Genomic DNA, 20,962 nt, shown 5'->3' with positions numbered 1-20,962 from the left:
CCAAGGAATTAATGGAGCCAGTCACAGGCCATCAATGGCAGAACACTAGAGCGAGGGGCCTTCAAGAGTCTAATACAGTGATGGGCAAACCTCTTAGTTTTCAATGATACAAATAGCCCACTGCCATACATGTGCCACAGGTTCATGACCACTGGCCTAATACCACTTGGGAAGGAGTTTTACCAGCCCCTCCTTTGCCTGCCCAAAATAATCAGATCAAGCCTAAACTAATTATGGGAAACAATAAAAGTAGAGGAATCTATCTATACCACAATGATGTGATGGGTTAAAGTCACACCAGCAAACTGGACAGACCAAACACAGTTGCTTCAACAAACACAAGGAGAGATGGAGGGAGAACTACAGCTTTAAAACAGACTTAGAAATACAGTATGTCAACCAAAAGAAACTTAAGACCCTTACTTGGATTCTGATTCCAATAGGCGGTATACATTTAGAGCACTTGAGACTGAAAATCTGAACATTTATTAGACCTGGATATTAAGGAAACACTGTTAATTTTTTTAAAAAGTGAAATATGTGGCTATGATTTTTAAAGTGTCCTTATTTTTTAAAGCTGACATTTACATAAGCAACAATTTAAAAAATCAAACCATCTCTATAGATACTACTCCTAGGCAATGCAATGAATGTTAACAGGTACAGTGGTACCCTGGTTTACGAACTTAATTTGGTTTATGATTTTGGAGAAGACAGCTGCATTTGTGTTTGTGCAGGGAAGATGGCCATGGTCCTGTTTGCTATCCAATGAAGAGTATGAGAATGGAAGCAACTTTTTTTTGTACTGGGGATCAAACTCAGGACCTTGCACTTGCGAGGCAAGCGGTGGCACCACTGAGCTAAATCCCCAGCCCTGGAAGCAAAATTTTGCAGAACAATTTTGTTTGCAAGGTGAATGGTTTGGTTACTATACTACTATGTAGCTGAATGTTTGCAATATGCTTTTTCCTTCAAATTCATGATTATCTACTAGTTTCAATAAAGGTATGTGCTTTCTTTCATGAGCTTTGCCTAGTATGTAGTGAATTCTTTCTATAGACTTCCGCTACCACACTTGCTCTGTTACCTGTAAGTTCTGTGTCAGTACTTTGTGAACTGCTGAGGTATCCCTTCTTAAATTACAACAGTGACACATACAACATTCAATATTTGTTTTAAGGGGAATATTTGTTTTTAAAAAAAATGCTTAACAGAAAATAGTTATTTTAAATAAGAAGCTGTAGCATTAAGAATAGAGAGTAAGACATAAAATTGTATTGCTGAATCTACATACCTACTTAAAAAATTTAAAGATGAAAGAGTACTGATACAAAATAGCATATTGAAAAATGTTAATATTATACAAGGATTTACCAGTTTCTTTTAAGAACTGCATCCTACTATTTCATTTTCAGGAGGGACAGACACATAAGGCCACAAACTGCCAGGTTTTAGTTGATCCATGCAGTGTATTTTAAAAATCAAATAATCTGCTGCTACTAGATTTTAACATAACTCTAAACTGGAGTCCACAATGGTATAGGACAGAGTTGGCTCCATATACTGCTGCCCTTGGAGACAGTAGCAGCCCCATCCCTAGTCTACTCCACATCAAGGTCAGGGCTAGCAGCAATATAACATGAGGTCACTCCTCTGCTTTTCTGATACCTGGCCTGCTTTGCTCATTTACCATAATAGCTTTCCATGTAACTGACAATTGTGTTTGAATCCCTTCCTTTCACTGAGTCTTTTTTAGGTACGTAAAGCATGTTTATACATGCAGGGAATTTTGTTACTATTTTTTAAGTTCGCATAAAACTAAGGTGTTGATCAAAGGGCATTTTGAACATAAAAGTAAAATAAAGAACACAGAAACATCTGTTCTGTGTGCTTCCTCTGCCTGTGACTGCGACATAAGAGAACTCAGCCCCTTGTTCACCAGCACTGCAGCATACTCGGCCTCACCTGCATCGCTCCCAGTTCCTTTCTGCTTTTTTTCCTTGGCTAGTTGAATGGCTCGGTAATCAGTTCTTGCTGAGCCCCCACTTTCCTGAGACCAAAGAAAAGCGTATCAGTCACTTGATCTAAAGAGCACAGGAAGGGTAGCAAGGGAATTACAGAAACGTCCTAAGCCTGCCTCTGGAACATTTTAGAGTTCAGTAATCCAGCAAAGGCACACAGAACCAAATGCTACAACCAGTTACAGTGATAACTAAACAAAATCAGATTTGGAACAATATGTAAATATTATTATCTAGAGGAGTTTATTCCTCCAAAGTCTAAAACATTAAAATATTTTATACAGAAACTATTACAAAATGAATTGCCTATCCCCCTGCTTTTTCAATTGCCTAGTTTTCCATTGAATCCCCAGGATTACATTACTACAGCAACACCGAAAGGTTTTCCATACTATCTGCACCCTGCATGGCAGGCCTTGGGCAGTGCTGCCTTCTCTGTTCACTGCAGAGGCCTCTCTGGCAGCAGCCACTACACTCCAAAGTCTTATAGACCAATACAGTAAGTATCCTACCAGATTCAGAAAATTAACGAGGGACCCAAATGAACAGTATTTAAAAACAGTAAACTGTTATATATTTGTGAATGTTTCATAAAAAAGTTTAATACTTATCACTACAGAGAGAATAACCCTCTACAGCTCATGGCATACCTGCAACCCATTCACCACACACCATTTGTACTCAGAGAAGCAAGGGAGCCCAACTTCACACAGCTAGCAAGAAAATGAACAAGGGGTTAGGACTGAGGTCTTGCTGGCTTCTCCACCTCCACCCATAGTTGTGGCTCTGGAGATGCAGTGAGGTACAAGAACACTGCTGTTTTCCAAGGCACCAAATGCCAAGGGACTAACTTTCCACTTGGCTGACCTATGGCCACCTCCCATCCATCCTTGTCCAGTTACCAGTTGCTTAGCCATTGCTGTGGCACCCTAAATAGATGCTGGCAAGTGTGGCTCTGCCACCAACAAGCAAGACACCAGAAATGGAGAAACAGAGACTGCCTTCTCTCACACTGAAAGAAATAAAAGTTGGCTCCATGGTAGATCATTTCCTAACGCCCTCCCACTTGATCCTAATTCAGAAGATTTAACATTTTAAGCTATAGTAAAATAAGATTTAACACTTGAATAACATGTCTCCAAATTTCTTGTGCTGCAAAGAAAAAAATCACTTTTGCAGATGATCACTTCCATTGTACACTGAAGAAAGTCAGACTCTCTACCAGGAATCTTTAAATTATTTTAAATTAAATTATAATAAATGCATAATTGATATAAATTAAAGTGAAACTGTCCAGCCTCAAAATTGGAGTATTATTAACCTTGAAGAACAAAGACTCATAAACCACTCCCTTTTTCCCCCTTAATTATAATTTAAAACAATGTTCTGGCATGGTTTTAAAGTTTCGATTAAACTTTTAAAGGTAGTTTATGCCACAATTTCTCCTCTTCTAGGACTTGTAATTATATGAAAAGCACAAAGGTAAAACATTTCAATGTTATGAAATGCCTCAAGTTTTTCAACAAAATAAACACATTATCACAGAGTCACAGAAGTCAAAAGGACCTTAAAAATCATCTGGCCAATCCCCTTAATTTAGAAATAATTGAGAATTTAAGGATCAAATTGGTTAAATGATTTGCTCAAGGTCAGTTCTAAGACTCAAGGCCAGATTCAGATTTTCAGACTTGTAGTCCAGGGTTCCATCCTTTTGCAGACCAGTAAGAAATTGCATAGAAAGGATTAATCCAGAATATCCTCAAAACTGAGTGTAAGAGAAGTGAGCTATATGGTGGTGACTGAATAGAGTGCTTCATACCAAAAAGAGGTTGCCAGTGCCTGCACTGAGCTCTGTGTCCTTCTGGGTACCATGCCTTTCTATGGGGCTGGAGAACACAGACCGGCTTGGCCCTAGGCTTCCCTCCTGCTGCTCAACCATATCAGGGAGAGGAGGTGAGTCTCGCTCCACCTTGATTGAAGTTATAAGTTCTGGGGCACTGGCAGTTTCTTGGGGAGTACGTGAAGAGGTTGATGTGGTGAAATGTGCTGCTAAGCTGCTGCTGGAAGTCAAAGCAGGTGGATCTTGACTTAAGTTCTTCAAGGGCAATGCCACCAAACAGCCTACCGTTCCTGGACTCACAGCCTGCACATCGTCCACACTGAAGCTGCCTGGCTGAAGAACTGTGGCCGCTGTCCCAAGAACAAGAGGGCTATCCACACCTGGATGAATATCACCGTGAGCCACCAAGACCAGGGGTTCCATGGGCCCTAAGGAGTTCTTATTAGGAGGGAGGTTCTTTCCCAAAGAGGAGCTCACAGAAGTGACATCAATGGTTAGGATTCCAGAGTTCAGTGCCTCATCTGGCCCACTTGCTGAACTACTACTGTTGGCAGGTGCATCAGAGAAGAGTGCTGCTATATCTATGTTAGTGAGCTCACTTTGTCCTGGGTTGCTCAGTTCACTGCTTGGTGTGAGAGAACTTGGAGCTTCTGGTTGAGGTACAAGATCTGCAAAAAGAATGAATACTCATTATTTATGACCTCAGAAGTCTTAGGAAATCTTGCTTATATTACAGATGTTAGACGTAACCTCTAAGGCCACATTTATTATCCTCTCTGGAACTTGATGGCTGGAACCCACTACTAGCACACTGTTAGTGACTAGCTGATAGACACCAAAGGAAAAGACAGCTTCCCAAATGTCAGGGTCTTAACATACATGTCTCAAATCATCAAGCAGACAGAGATTTCTCCAGAGGAAATGACGGGAGAGAGATTAAATAATGTTTCCTAAAGTCCTGTTAACTGGTAAAAAACAAGGTAAGATTTGATTCTAGTTTCTCTGGTCTCAAAGCCTGCATTTTTTCCTATACTACAGTAGATAACCAAGAAAACTGCAAAATGCTGTATGGCATAGTCTTCAGAAGCCAGTAAAATAAACTCTCATTGTCTGGAGTTATTTTTGTAATCAGCTTATATCAGCCCATGTCTTGTCAAACTCTGTGCCCTGTTCTACAACTACCTGTAACTCCAAAACTGATTTGAGCTATCTGGGTGTAGTCAAGGAGAACAAACTTAGCTGCCTGGTTCTAGGCTGAGATCAAAGCTCTAGCTCTAGGTAGACACCCAGAGTTTGAATATCAGATCCTCCCAGGTGCTCTGCTGCCCTAGATGGAACTTTCTTGATGTCTTCTCCTATTTCGTCTCCTCTCCCCTACCCAGCTCCATCACATATGCAACCTCTAATGGCCCCCAAGCCAGGATTATAATCTTGAGGGTGGAGAGCCCATTTAACCTACCTCTGTGCCCTCAGCACCTGGCACAATTCTGGGGCCCTTTGCAACATGTAAAGATTATACAGAAATTGGGCTGGGGATTTAGCTCAGTGGTTCTGCTGCCTGCCTTGCAAGCACAAGGACCTGAGTCCGATCCCTGGTACCAAAAAAAAAAAAAAAAAGATTCAGGGCTGGGGATTTAGCTCAGTGGTTTCGCCGCCTACTGCGCAAGCACAAGGACCGGACTTCAATCCCTGGTACCAACAAAAAAAAAAAAAAAAAAAAAAAAGATTATACAGAATTAATTCAATAGATTCCTCTTCTGGAATCTTAATTTTTTATTATAACACTAAATATTTATTTAAATATTTGATTATTATTCAATTTATCTTAATAATCAGAAAACTTCTGGGGAAACAATAACCATTAACATACTCAAAAAAAGGTCAGTGAATATTCAAGCTGAGGGTTTATATACAAGTCCACGTCAACATATCAAATTGCAGGACAGTCTAACCACTGGGCAAGCAAAAAATGGGAGCACAGTGAATTTCGGCAACAGAACCAAACAGTGCTTTATTTTTTCCCTAGAAAATCTCCAGTGCAGCATCCTGTGCTAGTACCTGGTGCACAGGGAAAGGGCTGTTTCTGTTCCTCCAATACCAAGTACTAGCTAACCACAAACTCATTCTTTCCAAGGATGAATGCCGAGTCAGAGCATATACTATATTTTTAATGTAACCCTATGAATGAAATGTATAGACCAAAAAAAAAAAAAAAAACCAAACAAAAAAACCAAATTCATGGTGGGCATGGTGTTGTGTGCCTGTAATCCCAGCTACTTGGGACACTGAGGCAGGAGCACTGTGAGTTCAAGGCCAACCTGGGGAATTTAGCAAGACCCTGAAGACCCTGCCTTCAAAAAAAAACAAAACAAAAAACTGTATCTTCTTTAGCTCTTATATGATTTTGAAGTTTCATCAGTAAGAGTTGTAGAACCAATCAAATACTCTGAAAGGGAATGGGAGTGATTCTTTGGAGAAACTAAAATTGGAAAATTCACTTCTTCAGTATTTTTCAAAACTTCCCTTGCTCCTCTCAAAGATTTGGTTCCCTGTGAAACTAAGAATAATCTCAGTGTGAACAGATACCAATTTAGAGAGTTTCCTATTTGGCATTTTATTAATTCTACAAATATTACCTGGAAAACTGTCATGTGCAACAACACACATGAAGAAAATCAGTAAATAAATGTTAGTAGAGTACTTAATGGGAAGGGTTAGATCATGCCATTGAGAGGTGAACAGATCTCAGTTCAAATTCCACCTCAAGCACTTCCTACTAGTGTAACCACGGCAAATCCTTTTCACCTCAGACTAATTACCACCAGGATTGCCATGAGGGTGAATGAAACACCCCATGAAAGGCCTGGCATGATCCCACAGTAATCAGACATTCCTGAGTGCTTGTTTTCCACCAGGTAAGGACTGTGGTACTTGTTCTTCTGGCTGACAGGAAAAATGATACAATTAAGTCAATATACATCTTAAATACACACCTGGGATACATTGGGCATTTCAAAGACAACTAAGAGGGTCTCACATCCAACCAGAGTTTAAGGAAAGCTCATCTAGAACAGCTTTGAGCTTCTGGTGGCCACTATATCACCCAGGTTAGGAAAAGGAGGAGGTGTACCTTGACAGGGAATGTCAGGAATGAGAGAAGGGACCTTGGTGGCTGAGAGAATCTGTGAACAAAAGTGATACTCAGTGACATCATTTACATGCACTAGGTAGGACACATACTCTCCTTGTCCTCAAGACACTCATGAGGCTAGAAGGGCAACTTCTTTAAATACAAAGCAAAATGGGCAATTGTTGTGAACTTCAGGAGGTTTAAATGCCTGAGACCAAGTAAAGAGACTAAGTGATCACTTTTAGACAGGATCAGAAAAAACAGAGGAATGACATAAACTTCCACCAAGCCCCAACTGTACATTAGGCTCTGCAATAGGCACTTAAACAAGGCTAATTCCAAGAGCTACTCAAATTTCTTCCTTATTTTAAAGGTGAGGGAAATGGGGCTCAAAGACGTGTTCCCTTACCTAGGCTCCCTACTGGGAAGAGGATGTGCCCCCAGACTGGTACTCTGCCTCCACCACAGTGGTGCTTGCCACATAGGTCACAACGAGGAGAGACTGTTTACACTAACATACAGAGCTTCCATGGACTCTGAGCAGAAGTAATTCTTCAGTTAAGTTAAGACTTCCTCAGCCAGGCCCTACAAACAAGCAGCAACCCCACATCCCAGAGAGCAGGGTCTATGTGAGTGCTCCAAGAAAGAGGGAGCCATTGCTCCTACCCAGGTGCCCTCAACACCTTGCCCACATGACTATGGATACGGCCTAGATAAGCAGGTTTCCCATAAAGTACCAAATGACAAGTACTGATTTGTTCAGAACCCTTCTTGTTCAGTGCCCCTGGACTTCTTTCATGATACCTCTCTAATCCTCTCTTCAGCATTCACTCTCCCTCTCCATGCTTGAAACACAACTCTGCTCAGGTCTTGGAGGACTTGTTGCCTCTCAAAGGAAAGTCTTCCACAGTATAAAATCTACTTCACAGCAGAAGCAAGAGGAGGAAAAAGGCTTGAGTGCTCAGTAGAAATAAAAGTGAGTGGGGAAAAAAAAACGAGAGGGGAAGACAGCAATACTAGGTTCAGAGAGGTCCCAGCAGGAGACACAGATTTAAGAGACTAAGAGACGTATTCTAGGGAAAAACCAACCAAGTGAAAGAATTAACACTCTCAAGGGAAGCACTTCAAAGACCAGGGAAGGGTAAGAGGGTAAGAGGCAACAAAGTGGTAGGAGAGAGTACAAAAGAGGCCACTTAGCTCAGTGACCAAAATCCACGGGCTCTGATCTTAATAGTCTAGCCACCCAGAAAGGAGGTGAGAAGGAATAGAATTATTTCTGTTCTCTCATGAGCACCAGGCTCACATATCTTTGGAGCTCTCTGAGAGATTTAAAATGCAGACCTTGGCACTGGCTATGCTGCCGCACCATATGAGCCTTCATGCTGTGCTTGGAGGTGAAGATTCTGTTGCAGCTGGACACTGGGCAGCGGCTTTTCGGAGCACCCACATCCTGAAGGTGCTTCTTAGAGTGAATGTACAGACTACTGCGAGCGGAGAACCTAGCACAGCACCCTGGAACAGAGAGGAATGAGTTATACCTGAGGAAACCAAAGAACAATTCCTCATCAGATCAGAATCATAAGATTACGTTCCCAAGCACCAGTCACTTGGAAGGGATGAACACTGACCAGCCCCAGAAGTAGCACCACAAGGAGTAAAAATCCAAAGCAAGTCGTTTTTAAAAGGCCAAAAAAATAACCAAGTCTTGTGTCTGCCATGGCTAAGATGTGTGACTTTGGGTAACTCTTCCCGTTTCTTCCCCCACTACATGGGGTTGTTGGCAAGACTAATTCAAAACAACTCCAGCATGTTCGGTTACAAAAAATATATATTAGTCACCCCTATTAAGCTATTACTATAAAACTACAACCCTATGATATTAAGAATTAGAACTATCTCAACAGATCACCAAACCCAACTTCTTTCATTTTACCACTCTGAAGCTGATACTCAGAGACTGGGCAATGTTCCTAAGTCAAGGGCATGAGTGGAGCCAGAGCTGCCATTTCCCTGATCACAGTCTATTCACTTCCATCTCCAATCTGTATAAAATCACCAGAGGTAAACACAGGACAAACTAAAAATTACAACCACTTTCCCTTCATACCCTGCTTTCCTATATATTGGAGTTCTGCTCCATACAGACACAGAAAGGGGAAGTGGAATTCTTGCAGCCAAAGGCTTGTGATATGGAAGGACTTGCAAACAATCAGCGCTTATAATAAAGGGCAGAATAAAATGAGTGCTAAAACAATGAGCTGCTCTAGAAGCAGAGGAAATGGGATACCTCCTGAGAAGATAAAAAAAAGATCTCACGAGCAGGTAGCAGTGAAGGGTGTTCCAGGCCAAGGGAGCTACCCAGCTATGGCATGAGTGACTGGATTCCAACTCCAGCTCAGCTATCTATTAGTTATTAAGTAAGTTATCCTTTGCAGAAGTCCTTTTTCTTTCCTGAAAAATGGGTAAAATACTTAACTCATAGGGTTGTGAGGACCAAATATAGCTATACTTATCTACAGAGCCTGACCTGGAAAAAAGTTCAAAGCTTCATTTGAGAATGAAATAAAGTTCAAAATTACCCTCAGAGGCATCCAAGGTCCGTACTCATTTACCCCTATCCTACCTTTACAGACTCTTTTCTTACAATAGTCTATCTCCTGACCCTGGGCTCCTGCAGTTGTGCCCACCACCCTGATGACATAAGCCAGTCTCAACAGAGGGAATGACTTTCCTCCGTCAATCAGAGAACAGGCCCTGGGATCCATCCTTCCACCAGATAATTCCCTCTCCACTGCCTCATGGAGAATGTTCTCTAAATATTGCTCAGTCAAGTACTGATGGGTCCTCCCTCTCTCTCCTGTCACTGTTAGCCTCCTTCTATTGGTACCTCGATTTTAGGACTGCTTGAAGCTCCTTGAGAGCTTTTCAAAAATAATTGCCCCTCTTCTGCAGTCAGCTACTACTCTTGCCCCAGTCACTTCTATAAGAGCTGTCAGTATGCACAGTCCTCTGCCTCACACTCGGGCCATGCTTCAAGGCCCTGGAGCAGAGCTCTGCCTCAGTTACCCCACAGAACCTTGACCATTAACTTATCATGACCCTATAGGTGTTCCCCAACCTTAGACAGCCTTGGTACTCTGGGCTGACCCTTTTTTACACATTTTCCCTCTAAGCTCAGCATCACCTGCCACCAGGGCTCCTGCCATGATGCCCATCCTACTTTTCCACCTGAACCTGTACAGTCCTAGGGCTATTTTAAGCTTAAAAACAAACACACAATAATAAGAATGGCAACTGACATATACTGATGTTTTCATATGCTTAAAACTTAACAATTAATTGAGCCCTCCTAATAACCTGATGAGATTTTACTCACTTTACAAATGAGAAAAAGAAGTACAGAGAGCTTAAGCAGCTTGTCGCAGGTCCCAGAGCTACTTAAGTGGCACACTTGGGACTTGAATCCAGGCAGTCTGATGCCAGAATTCACAATTTTAATCACCACCCTACACAGCCTCTTTGCTTTATACTGCTGACTGAAAAGTTCATCCACTTCCATGACTTAAACGATGACTCATGTGCTACCTGCTTCACTCCTAGCTCAGCCAGCTCAGCAAGTTCCAGTCTTCTGAGCATCTGAACTTACAAAGCTATAGGTAAATAAAATGCACCAAGATCAAACCAAATCCCACCTCCAAACTAGCCCCCACATTCTGACCTCAGCTGAGACACACTAGCACCAACTACTGCCTTTCCCTCACTTCCATTTGGATCCAAATCTGTCACCATGTACTATTAATTCTAACTCCTATCTCTGTCACGGATATACTTTTCTCCCTTCTTGCTTCCAACCCCTAGCCCAAGCATATCCATCATCCCAGGATACCTACAGTATCCCGCAGGCCTGTTTTTAGTCATGAAGCTACACTGATGCACAACTTGTACATGATCTCATCACTTTATGCACCTGGCTTGCTGCTCTTACACCTCTTGAAGATTCGCCCGCCCATACTGGTCTTTCTGCCTCTAACATCTATTCCTATGGATCTGATTCCTATTCCTCCTCCTGAGACTGACTGGGTGGGGGGAGGGGGGTTCCCACAACCCCCCAAGGGAAGTATGGGTGAACCCTTTGTGTTTCTACAACAGCCTTCATGTTATCTGTTCACCTATATGCACTCCCAGCTGAATGCTGGTGGAAGGATTGTGGCTTGGTTATCTACCCCTATCCTATCCTGGTTATACCAGTTTTACTGTGTTCATTATGGTCTACACACTGGCCTTAGTTTTAAGTTAGTTTTATTATCCCTTTCTCCAGTTAAGGAAACCAAGTCCCAGAGAAGCAGGTGAGGCCAGTGATTTACAGGACAATCTGACTTGTCTTGGCCTGATGCCTCCTAGGACACCTGCAGCACTATAGTAGGGCTGGCACAGATGGGACCCCACAGCACATTTTTGGCAAATGATCTATGCCTTCAGCATTTTAAAGAAAAAAGGTTACTAACAACCCTTTTAAAAAGTCAGCCTAGCTTTATTGCTGTCCGATTACAACAAGAGTAGCTACCTACCATTTAGTGAGTCCAAGGTATATGCCAGATGCAAAAGAAGGGTTTTTTTCCACATTATTTCACCTAATCCTCATAGCCACCAGAGCCACAAATACAATGGTGGGGCCAGAGGCAAACTGGCAGGACTTTAGGTCTGTACTCTTTCCAACTCCCAAGACAATAGGTGTGACTCACTCAACAAGCCAAATGAATATACCTGTGTAATTTACACTTACCTTGTCTTTAAGCAAGGTAAAACTTACCTTAAAACAACTTAAACTTACACCATGAATGTTGGCATGGTATGTAGTTAATAGTGCAAAGGAACATTTTAAACTCTACCTTCCACAGGACACTCAAATGGCTTTGTGCCTAGGTGGGTTATGCTGTGGCCTTTAAGATGCTCTGCTCTGGTGAATGATTTGCCACAGCCTTCCACAGAGCAGGTGAACCTTCGGTCATCATCATGTTTCCTGCAAGAGCAGAAAAACAATGGAGGGGATTACTCATACAACTCACAAGGCCTCAGGGGTGATTCTTTAAAATTCTGCAAAATATACCAAACTACAAGTTCTTTCCACTGAAAAATAATGATCAGCACATTTCAGAAAATCTGAAATTCTGTCTTCAGTCCACAACAAGTTCGTAATTTAGCTACCCCATAAGTAGAAATTCTACTTTAATGACTCAGCCTGCCCTAAAGTCAGACACAGAACAATTTAGTGCTGTTTCAGTGTAGGAACAACTGAGTCCCAAATATAATGAGGAAGCTGTTTCCACTGATTAGAAATTCCCATGATAAACAAGCTTTCCCAGCCACAGAGAGCCATGAGAGGTGAACACAGAACATTGGCTGCAATGCTAAAAAGATCCTCTTAGGTAGACTTGTAAAAACTGTGACTTTTCCTAAATAATATTTTCATATTAAACCCCTCAGATCCCAACTATGCAAGGTTAGAAAAACCATCCATCCTCTGAGTCTCACTTTACAAAAGAGAGAAGACTATTAGTGTCATAGCTGTCATGAAGATGGAATAAGATGCACATGTAAATCTCATCGCCTGGACTTGGGGCCCTAAGACTGTCACTATCATCAAGAAAAGTTTTCAATGACATGAGGAAAATTTAATTCTACAATGTTAAAAGAAAAGGTAACTATAGAAACTATACCAATTAAGTATGAAAAATATATAGATTTTGAGTAATTTTCTCTTTTGTAGGGTTCAGGTCTCCCCAATACCTATATTGAACTCTTTTTAAATAGCTAAAAAAACAAAAACAAAAAACACTATATATTTCTATCCATGGGTTTCTCCTACTGACAAACAATTCATCCATTTTTGAAGCTGGTAATACATAACAAAATGTAAAGATTACCTTTTATGCCTTAGAAGTTTGGACATGCTGGTGAAGGTCCACCCACAACTGTCCGAGTCACAAATAAATGGTCTTTCACCTTGTAAAAGAAAAGTGACGTGGCATAATGAAAAAATGCAACAGCTACCAGAGAGATAAGCCTTGCGTCCAAATGATGATATATTACCTGTATGACTTCTTAGGTGAATTTTCAATCGACAGGCTTTATCATACTGTTTGCTGCATCCAGGAAAGGAGCAAGAAAAAAGCTCTTGTTCCCTGAAGTGGGCTCGGTTATGGGAAAACAGGGCACTCACTGTGATGAATGTCTTCTCGCAGCCTGAACAAAGAAAACACAAACTCTGCTCACAGTGTGTTTAAAAAAAAAAAAATCATACAATGCAGTTAATGCTAGCTGCAACCCAGGACACAGTTCACCTTGAAAAAAATGACTCAGAAGCTCCATCTAATGTGAATATTTGGCTTTATAATAACTACAGCAGGGGTAGCTGACAGCAGCCCATAGGCACATGGACAATGCAACTTGGAGATGGAGCAACTGATCAAGAAAAAGACCTCCAAGCCCAGCTATCTGCTTGCCAGTTCTGTTGTACTGATCTTGCATGCATTAGATGTACCTTCCATGAACTCAAATGTCAATACCGCATGTGTGAGGCATAAGAAAACCCCAGAAGAGAAATTAACAATTTATGAACAAGATTTTGTCTAGTGGAGTTGAGCTTTGAAGGTTATAAACCATCTTGATAATAAGACTTTTCACTTCTTTGGGGTGATGTTACATCCTCTACACTTAGGAACTTTCTCCTTTGTAATTGCCAGCACCATGTTATCTGGCTTCTTTTTGTCCTTTTGTCCATTTCCTCATTGTTCTGCTTCATAATTGTCACTCATCTGGCTTTTCCCTCCACTTCCTTAGCCCCCAACTGTACCACCAGCCCAAAAGCCTACACTTCACCAATATTCTTTTGACAAAAATGTTCAGTGCTCAAACAGGGTGGAAGACATTAAATCACAAGAAGTTTTACAGGTGTCTTTGTTGTAGCTATCAGTGTGCCTGTAAATCACCACACAGTTATACACTACATAAAAGCAGAAGACCAAAGAACCCTACTTTCCCTAACAGAAATCTTCCTAAACACCCTTTTTGGCCTGAATTTAGTTCCTTGCATTCCCTATTTTGGGCTTTGGTGTGTTCACACAATTGCTCCAGTAAACCTGAATACAGACATGCTCCATTATCTTATCAAGATCTCCCTATCCCAGGTGTGCCAATCAACAACCATGCCCCTTTGATCCTACCTCTGCAATCTTTCCTATCTGAACCACCCACCACCACCAACACCACCACCATTCCCACTGACATTCTCTGGCTCAAGCCCTGAAGAAACCTGTGCCTGGACCACTGAATGGTGCTTCACCAGCCCCTCATCTGGCCCAGTGACCAAGAAACATAAAACCCCCAGGGGATCCTTATGCTTTGAAGCAAACCAGATCCAGACCATTCATAGCTTATACACAGAATAATGTCCTTTTCACCAGAGTCTACAACCACCATGATATTTTCACAAACGTGTAGCTAAAAAGAGTGTACCACTGAAGTAGGCTGAGTCAGTAGTCTAAAGTCATGTCTTCCACACAGAGGAATGAATGCACAAGACCATTCAAAGGCATGTGAGAAGAAAATATTAGAGCCTGTTAATACTCTTCACACCACTCAAAATCCCTATTATACTTTATAATGCATACATTACATTAAAGTATACATTACTATTAGGAGAGCAGTGCATGTGTATGTTAATATGCATGCAAGAGGCACACTAGGAGCTTGCTCAAATACGTCTGAGTGTGTGTGGAGGGGTTGTTTTTACTGTGCTAGGAATGGAACGTTGTGCATGCTAGGCAATCATTCTACCACTGAGTTACATACCCAGTGCTCTGAAGTACATTTCAATAAACAGGTTAGGGAAGGCCCTCCAACAGCCTCGCACAGCCCACACCACTCTACAGTTCACCCTCCCCCAAAGCCAGCTCCTACCCTATTCTCCAGTCTTCCAGACCAGGAATGTTCTCTTGCTCCTCTGGAGGTAAGCCTGTCCTTTTGAGAGGGCCTAACCTGCCTAGCCCAGGGAAAAGTTCATTGTGTTGGAGTCTTACATTCCCAGTCAGTGCAGGTAAACACACTGGAGGAAGAACCAGCAGCGGATTTTATCCATACTGCTCGGCCTTAGTATCTGTAAAATGAGAATAGTTTTAAAATTTCACAAACTTAAAAGGACTTTTAAAAACTTCACAGAATTGAGAAATGCAATGAATATAAAGTATAAAAGATACAAAAATGGATGTGCCATACACCTGTGGCCATTCTCTCAGTGTGTGCATCGTGTTGTGTGTTGTACCTAACCTGGCTAGGCATATTCATCTTTGTTCCTCCAGTTCGGAGAGTGCCCATCAATATATGACGACAGAATATTTCTAAACCACAAGACTAAGGAATATAAAGGCCTGACTTCTAATTCTTCCATGCAGACGTATTACCATTTTCATCAATTAAATGGAAACATCTTAGAGCTCTGTTGCCCTCCCCACGGGCAGCTATGATTATTTGTGCTACCTCATAGTGGAAATCCTGCAGCAAGACAGCGTCCAAACTTCAAATCTAATCACCTGGAACTAGAACACAAACACGGAAGTGCGTCTTTACTTAGATCAGCCTCTTACTTAAATCAAGTAGCCCACACTAAAACGCTGCGTAGACAGAGGGGGTGGCACCACTTGGAGCGGTAGATTTGTTATCTCTGCCCGGCTGGCTGTCCAGCGCCCTCAGTCACTGAGCCCGCCCATCCCCACAATCCTCGGTTACCGGGAAAATCACACTTGTAGGGGCGCTCAGGCTCGAAGTGGCTTCGCTGGTGGGAACTGAGTTTGGCGTGCGTGGGGAAGCGCTCGGCGCACACTTCGCACTTAAACAAGCTCTCTTGCTCGTGTCCCTTCATGTGCGCTTTCAGGTTGTAGACGGTAGTGAACTTCTTGCCGCAACCGCCCACCGGGCAGCTGAAGGGCCGCAGCTTGTCGTGCGACTGCAGGTGCCGCTTGAGCTTGTAGGAGGTGGTGAAGGCCCAGCCGCAGCCCTCAAGCGGGCACTTGAAGGGCCGCCGGGCCTGCAGGCCGCCGTGCGTTAGCAGGTGCACCTTGAGCTGGTGCTTCTTAGAGAAGGCCAGAGCGCACTGCGGCTCGGGGCATCGATAGCCCGGCACGCCAGAGCTGGAGCCCGAGGGCCCGCGATGACGCTCCGCGGAGCTCGGGGTCTCGGTGCCCGGTTTTGTGGGCCGGCGGCCGCCAGACGGAGCAGGAGCGGACGGCGGTGCGGCGGCCAACGTGAAGACTCCGTGATCGAAGCGCACCAGCAGGTCTTGGTTGTTGATGGTGACGGTGCCCGCGAGGGCGGCGCCGGCCGGGCCGCTGGAGGCCTGCTCAGGGCGGCCCGCCGAGCTCGCGCCAGGGTCTGGCTCCGCGTCCTGCCGCCCGGCGGCCTCCGCGGTACCGCCGCGCGCCACTTCCAGCAAGACCAAGAAGGAGTCACTGCCGTCCTCGGAGGGCGACGGGCTCGGCCCAGGGTCCTCTCTGCATCTTGGCCCGGGCCCGCCATCTTCCGAGTCCTTCAGTAGTAGTAGGCGGCGACGCCCGGCGCTCGCGTTGGGAGGTGGCCCCGGGCCTCGGCGAAGCCGGCTTGGAGAGCCGCCGCCATGTTGGCCTCCGCGCGCCGTCGGAGCGGCAACCAGAACTGGGAGATCCATTTTGGGCCCAGCAGCAGCGAAGCGGCCGCCACCTTGGAAGAAAAGCGGCCCGCCCCTCTCAGGCATGCGTGCGACGTGCTCTGGACGCCCCTAGGAGACGCCGCAGCCAAGGTTCGGCGCGTGCGCAGCGAGAGTAGTGGGCGTGGCGCGCAGAGCGGTTAGGGTTGTCCCAGACCCGAGGCTACGGGGCAGGGCGGGTCGCCGCGGGCTCCTCCGCAGTTTTTGTAAGCCTCTTTTTCTTTCTCCGTGCATCCTCCAGGCTCCTCTGACTTTGTCATATTTTTGTATCTAGGTAGTGCAGACGCAAAGATTAATACTAATGGACATCTCGTAAGCGTTTACTGTGTCCTAAACACTGGAAATACGAGCTAATTTACAAGTTTCAGGAAAAAGGCACAGGGAAGTCCAGTCCTTTGCTTGAGGTCACAGAATCAGGAGCAGGTAAATTCTGGGTTTCAACATTCATCAGGCTGTACCACTTCCCTATGAGCTTATTAAAGTGCCCACTCACCCGCTAATGGCCCTCACGTGAGCTCCTCAGGTTCTTTGGGTGCCAACCCAAGCCTCCCTGATGGAACCCCCCGCCTACATTGCTACCTATATTTTCTACAAACTTGACACAGCCTCAGCCTACCGAAGCTAAGTTTGTCACTGTTCCCAGGACTCTGCTATCCTTTTCTTTCTATGAGGAGCTGAATATTCAATCTGGAGTCCCCCGTCCCCACTTCTTGGCTTCACCACTACCCAAATCTAAACTCATATTTCACTCCTAGATTTTTAGAAAAATATCTTAGTATCTGGTTTCAGTCTCCATTCACCCTACTGCCTTAATTCAATCTATTCTCCACATGGCAAGCTTTTGTGATCTAAAAATGCAGGTCTAATCATTGCGCACCTTCCCCTTGCTCTCCATTGCCCATAAGGCCTTGCTAGTCTGCTCTTCACACCCCCAAGCATAGGAAAGAGTTTACCTTCTTTTCCCAGCACCCTCCCTCTTACTGTACAATCTCACTGCCTGCCTGTGCTGCACTGCACACCATTTCCTCAGGTTCTCCAACAGGTCAAGCTGGTTCCTTCCTCATACACTTGGCAGAGATTTCTTTGATTCTTCTGGGAGGACCTTGTTAACTTTCTAAACTACACCTTTACTCAGGCCCCCTATTTCCCACCTCTCACCTTGCTTGTTTTTATAGCTTTCATCATGCAGTTGTTTAGGTGCCCCCTTCTGCCTTCCCTATTCATTCACTATCTCCCTGTCTAGAATGTAGGCTTCTGCAGCATGGGAACTGTGTCTCATGCATAGATGAATGCCCAGAGCCTGGTAGGGGAGATTCCCAGTACATATTTACAAATAAGCAAATGTTTTATTACCATTAGAGGTATTTTTAAAATAAAGTATATCATAATATTAAAAACAAGATACATCTATTATATATACATGTGTGTATATATGAATATATGCCAAAATATGTTGTTCTAATACCATTTAGTGGAGGCTACAGTGGTCTTTTCAACAATGGTAGTACTGTGTGTCTCACATCACATACAAAAATTGACTTAAAATTGATGTTATAGACCTAAATGTAAGACCTAAAACTATGTATTAGAAGAAAGCATGGTTATAAATCTGCATAACCTTGGATTAGGGCGTAGTTTGTTACAGGTAATATCAAAAGCATCAGCAATGGAAGAAAAATGAATTTGCCTTCATCAAAATTAAAAACCTTTATGAGTCAAAGGGCATTAATAAGTGAAAAGACAACCCATAGAATGGAAGAGAAATTTCCAAATCATATATCGGATAGGGATCTACTGTCCAGAATACAGAAGGTACTCATAAATAAACAAGAAGACAACCCAATTTTTAAAAGGGCAAAGGATTCAAATAGACATTTCTCCAAAAAAGATAAGCAAATGTCCAAAAACTGTAAGGAAAGATGCTCAACGGCATTAATCATTAGGGAAATTAGGGAAATTCAAATCAAAATCACAATGAGATATCACTGCACCTTACTAGGATAGCATATTTTAAAAGCAGAAAAGAACAAGTGTTGGTGAGGATATAAAAAATAGGAACACTTGTACATTGTGGGTGGGAATGTAAAATGATGTCATATGGAAAACAGCTTCTTCAAAAAGTTTAACATAGTTCGATCCCCGGTACCAAAAAAAAAAAAAGTTTAACATAGACTGAGCCCAGGATTTAGCTCAGTGGCACCACACCTGCCTCATAAGCGCAAGGTCCAGAGTTCGATCCCTGGTACAGGGGGGGAAAAAGTTAAACAGAATTTCCACATGATCCACTCTTAGATATCTACTGAAGAAAAAATGTGTCCACACAGAAACTTGAGTGTGAATGTTCATAGCAGCATTAGCCATCATAACCAAAAAAAGTAACCCAAGTGTTCATCAGATCAACAGATGAATGGGTGAATAAAATGTGATCTGTTCATACAATGGATACAGTATTTTTCAGCCATTAAAAAGGAACGAAATGCTAACACATGCTGCAACATGGATGAACCTTGAAAATATTATGCTAAGAGAAAGAAGCCAGTCACAAAAGCCTACATGTTATGTGATTTTCCTTATATGAAATGTTGGGATTGTTTAATCCATATAGGTAAAAAATAGGTTAGAGATTATCAGTGGCTAGAGGGAGAGGGGGAGTTAGGACAGCTGCTAATAGCTACAAGTTTGCTTTATAAGGTAATGGAACTGTTTTGAAATTAGACAGTGGTGATGACTTTTATGTTATATGTATTCCTATTAGAGTATATTTTAAAAGTCAGTACAGAACATTGGTTAGGATGATGCCATTTGTGTATGAGAAAGAAAACTGCCTATGTGTGCATATAGTTCCATATACTTTGCAATTTTCTAGGAAGAAACATAAGAAACTGCTAGCACATTTGATTACTTCTGAAGTGAGGTGGGAAAAAGGGGCTTTGTGTTTACACTTGGTTCCCTTTGGCATTATTTGATTGTATTTTAAATAACAAGCAAATGTTTTAAAAAATAATTTTATGATTAAACATGTATTTTTCTACCATGGAAAACATTTTTCTAGTTCCTCAAAATATTAAACATAAAATTATCATATGATTCTGCAGTCAAATTTCTGGGTACATATTCAAAAGAACTGAAAACACCTGTGTTATGGGAGCATTATTCATAGTACCCAAAAGGTGGAAGTAAAAGACCTGTCCATTGATAGAGGAATGGTAAGCAAAATGTTTTCTATCTATACAATGACATATTATCCAGCATTTTAAAAAGAAGGAAATTCTGACATATGCTACAACATAGATGAACTTTAAGAACATAATACTAAGTGAAAAAAGCCAGACACAAAAGGGTAAACACTGTATGATTCTCACATATGTGAGGTCTTTAAAGTAACCAGATTCATAGATTCAGAAAGAAGAGTGGTTGCCAGAGACTGGGGAGGGGGAATGAAAAGTGTAATGCTTCATGAGGACAGAGTTTCAGCTTGAGAAGATAGAAAAATTTGGGAAATGGATGGAGGTGATGATTACACAACAATGTGAATGTATTTAATGCCAATTAACTGGGCACTGAAAAATGTTTACAGTAGTAAATTTTATGTTGTGTGTACTTTACCACAGTAAAAGTAAAAAGAAAATTTTATTGGAAAATACTTGATAGCAATATGGATATCACCCTCTTCTATTTTTTCTCCCTTTTTCAATAATGACTTATATTACTTTTTTAGAGTATTTTTCAAGCAGGTGTAGTCAGCCTTATGGACATTTGGAAGGTGGTATCTTGCCTGTCCTGTGTGACTTGCTCTCCTCTGTGGGTACTTGTGAACCTTCTGCTCTAGGTCTTCCTCCACCTCCTTGCTGACCTTCACAGTCTCCAAGGAGCCTTGCTATATTAGGGTCCTCATCTATATCTGGGTCCTCAGGCCTTGAGGATCCAGCAAGGGTTAGAGGAACCACTGTAGGTTTTTAGGCAGAGGTGTTACATGCTACCATTGTATTTTACAATGGTGTCCCTGAGAGCAGAGTCTCCAACATAGAATTAGGGTAAGAACGGAGGCAAGGAGGCTAGACAAGAGGTCACTGCAGAGGTCTAAGAAAGACCTGCCTCACAGAAGTCAAACAGAGTAGGGTAATGATGGGACTTTGGTCCATCCTTTCTCTCTTTGCTCCCTGAATCATGATTAAGCAGTTTGCTGTGCCATATACTCCCTGCCATTGTCACCTATTATCCTTGCTAGAGCCCTA

General features: G+C 42.6%; 1 protein-coding gene across 8 annotated transcripts in view; it reads right to left on the bottom strand.

Moving 5' to 3' along the window:
* Positions 1–16,955, bottom strand: part of Zxdc (ZXD family zinc finger C) — a 39,016-nt gene extending 22,061 nt beyond the window's left edge. For 4 of the 8 annotated variants that reach the window (XR_002398067.2, XR_002398068.2, XM_087181992.1 and 1 more), the window contains exons 1-7: positions 15,776–16,941; positions 13,082–13,234; positions 12,916–12,994; positions 11,881–12,011; positions 8,333–8,503; positions 3,841–4,529; positions 1,966–2,050 (exon numbers count right to left, since the gene is read on the bottom strand). Coding sequence is in view for 6 of the 8 variants with exons in the window: in XM_087181992.1 (XP_087038118.1) it covers positions 1,966–2,050; positions 3,841–4,529; positions 8,333–8,503; positions 11,881–12,011; positions 12,916–12,994; positions 13,082–13,234; positions 15,776–16,775 (2,308 nt within the window). In the remaining 2 variants the exon portion in view is untranslated. Of the gene's footprint in view, positions 1–1,965; positions 2,051–2,671; positions 2,735–3,840; positions 4,530–8,332; positions 8,504–11,880; positions 12,012–12,915; positions 12,995–13,081; positions 13,235–15,775 lie in introns of all 8 variants that reach the window. The other 4 variants (XM_087181993.1, XM_004854146.4, XM_004854147.4 and 1 more) reach the window with 4 other exon arrangements.
* Positions 16,956–20,962: the final 4,007 nt, after the last annotated feature.

This window comes from Heterocephalus glaber, unplaced genomic scaffold (genome assembly GCF_053883595.1).
Source record: "Heterocephalus glaber isolate CG9 unplaced genomic scaffold, H.glaber_assembly_v1.0 deba00001472, whole genome shotgun sequence".
Lineage (NCBI taxonomy): Eukaryota > Metazoa > Chordata > Mammalia > Rodentia > Bathyergidae > Heterocephalus > Heterocephalus glaber.
The sequence above is the reverse complement of the archived record's forward strand: the minus strand, read 5'-3'. Positions and strand labels throughout refer to the sequence as shown.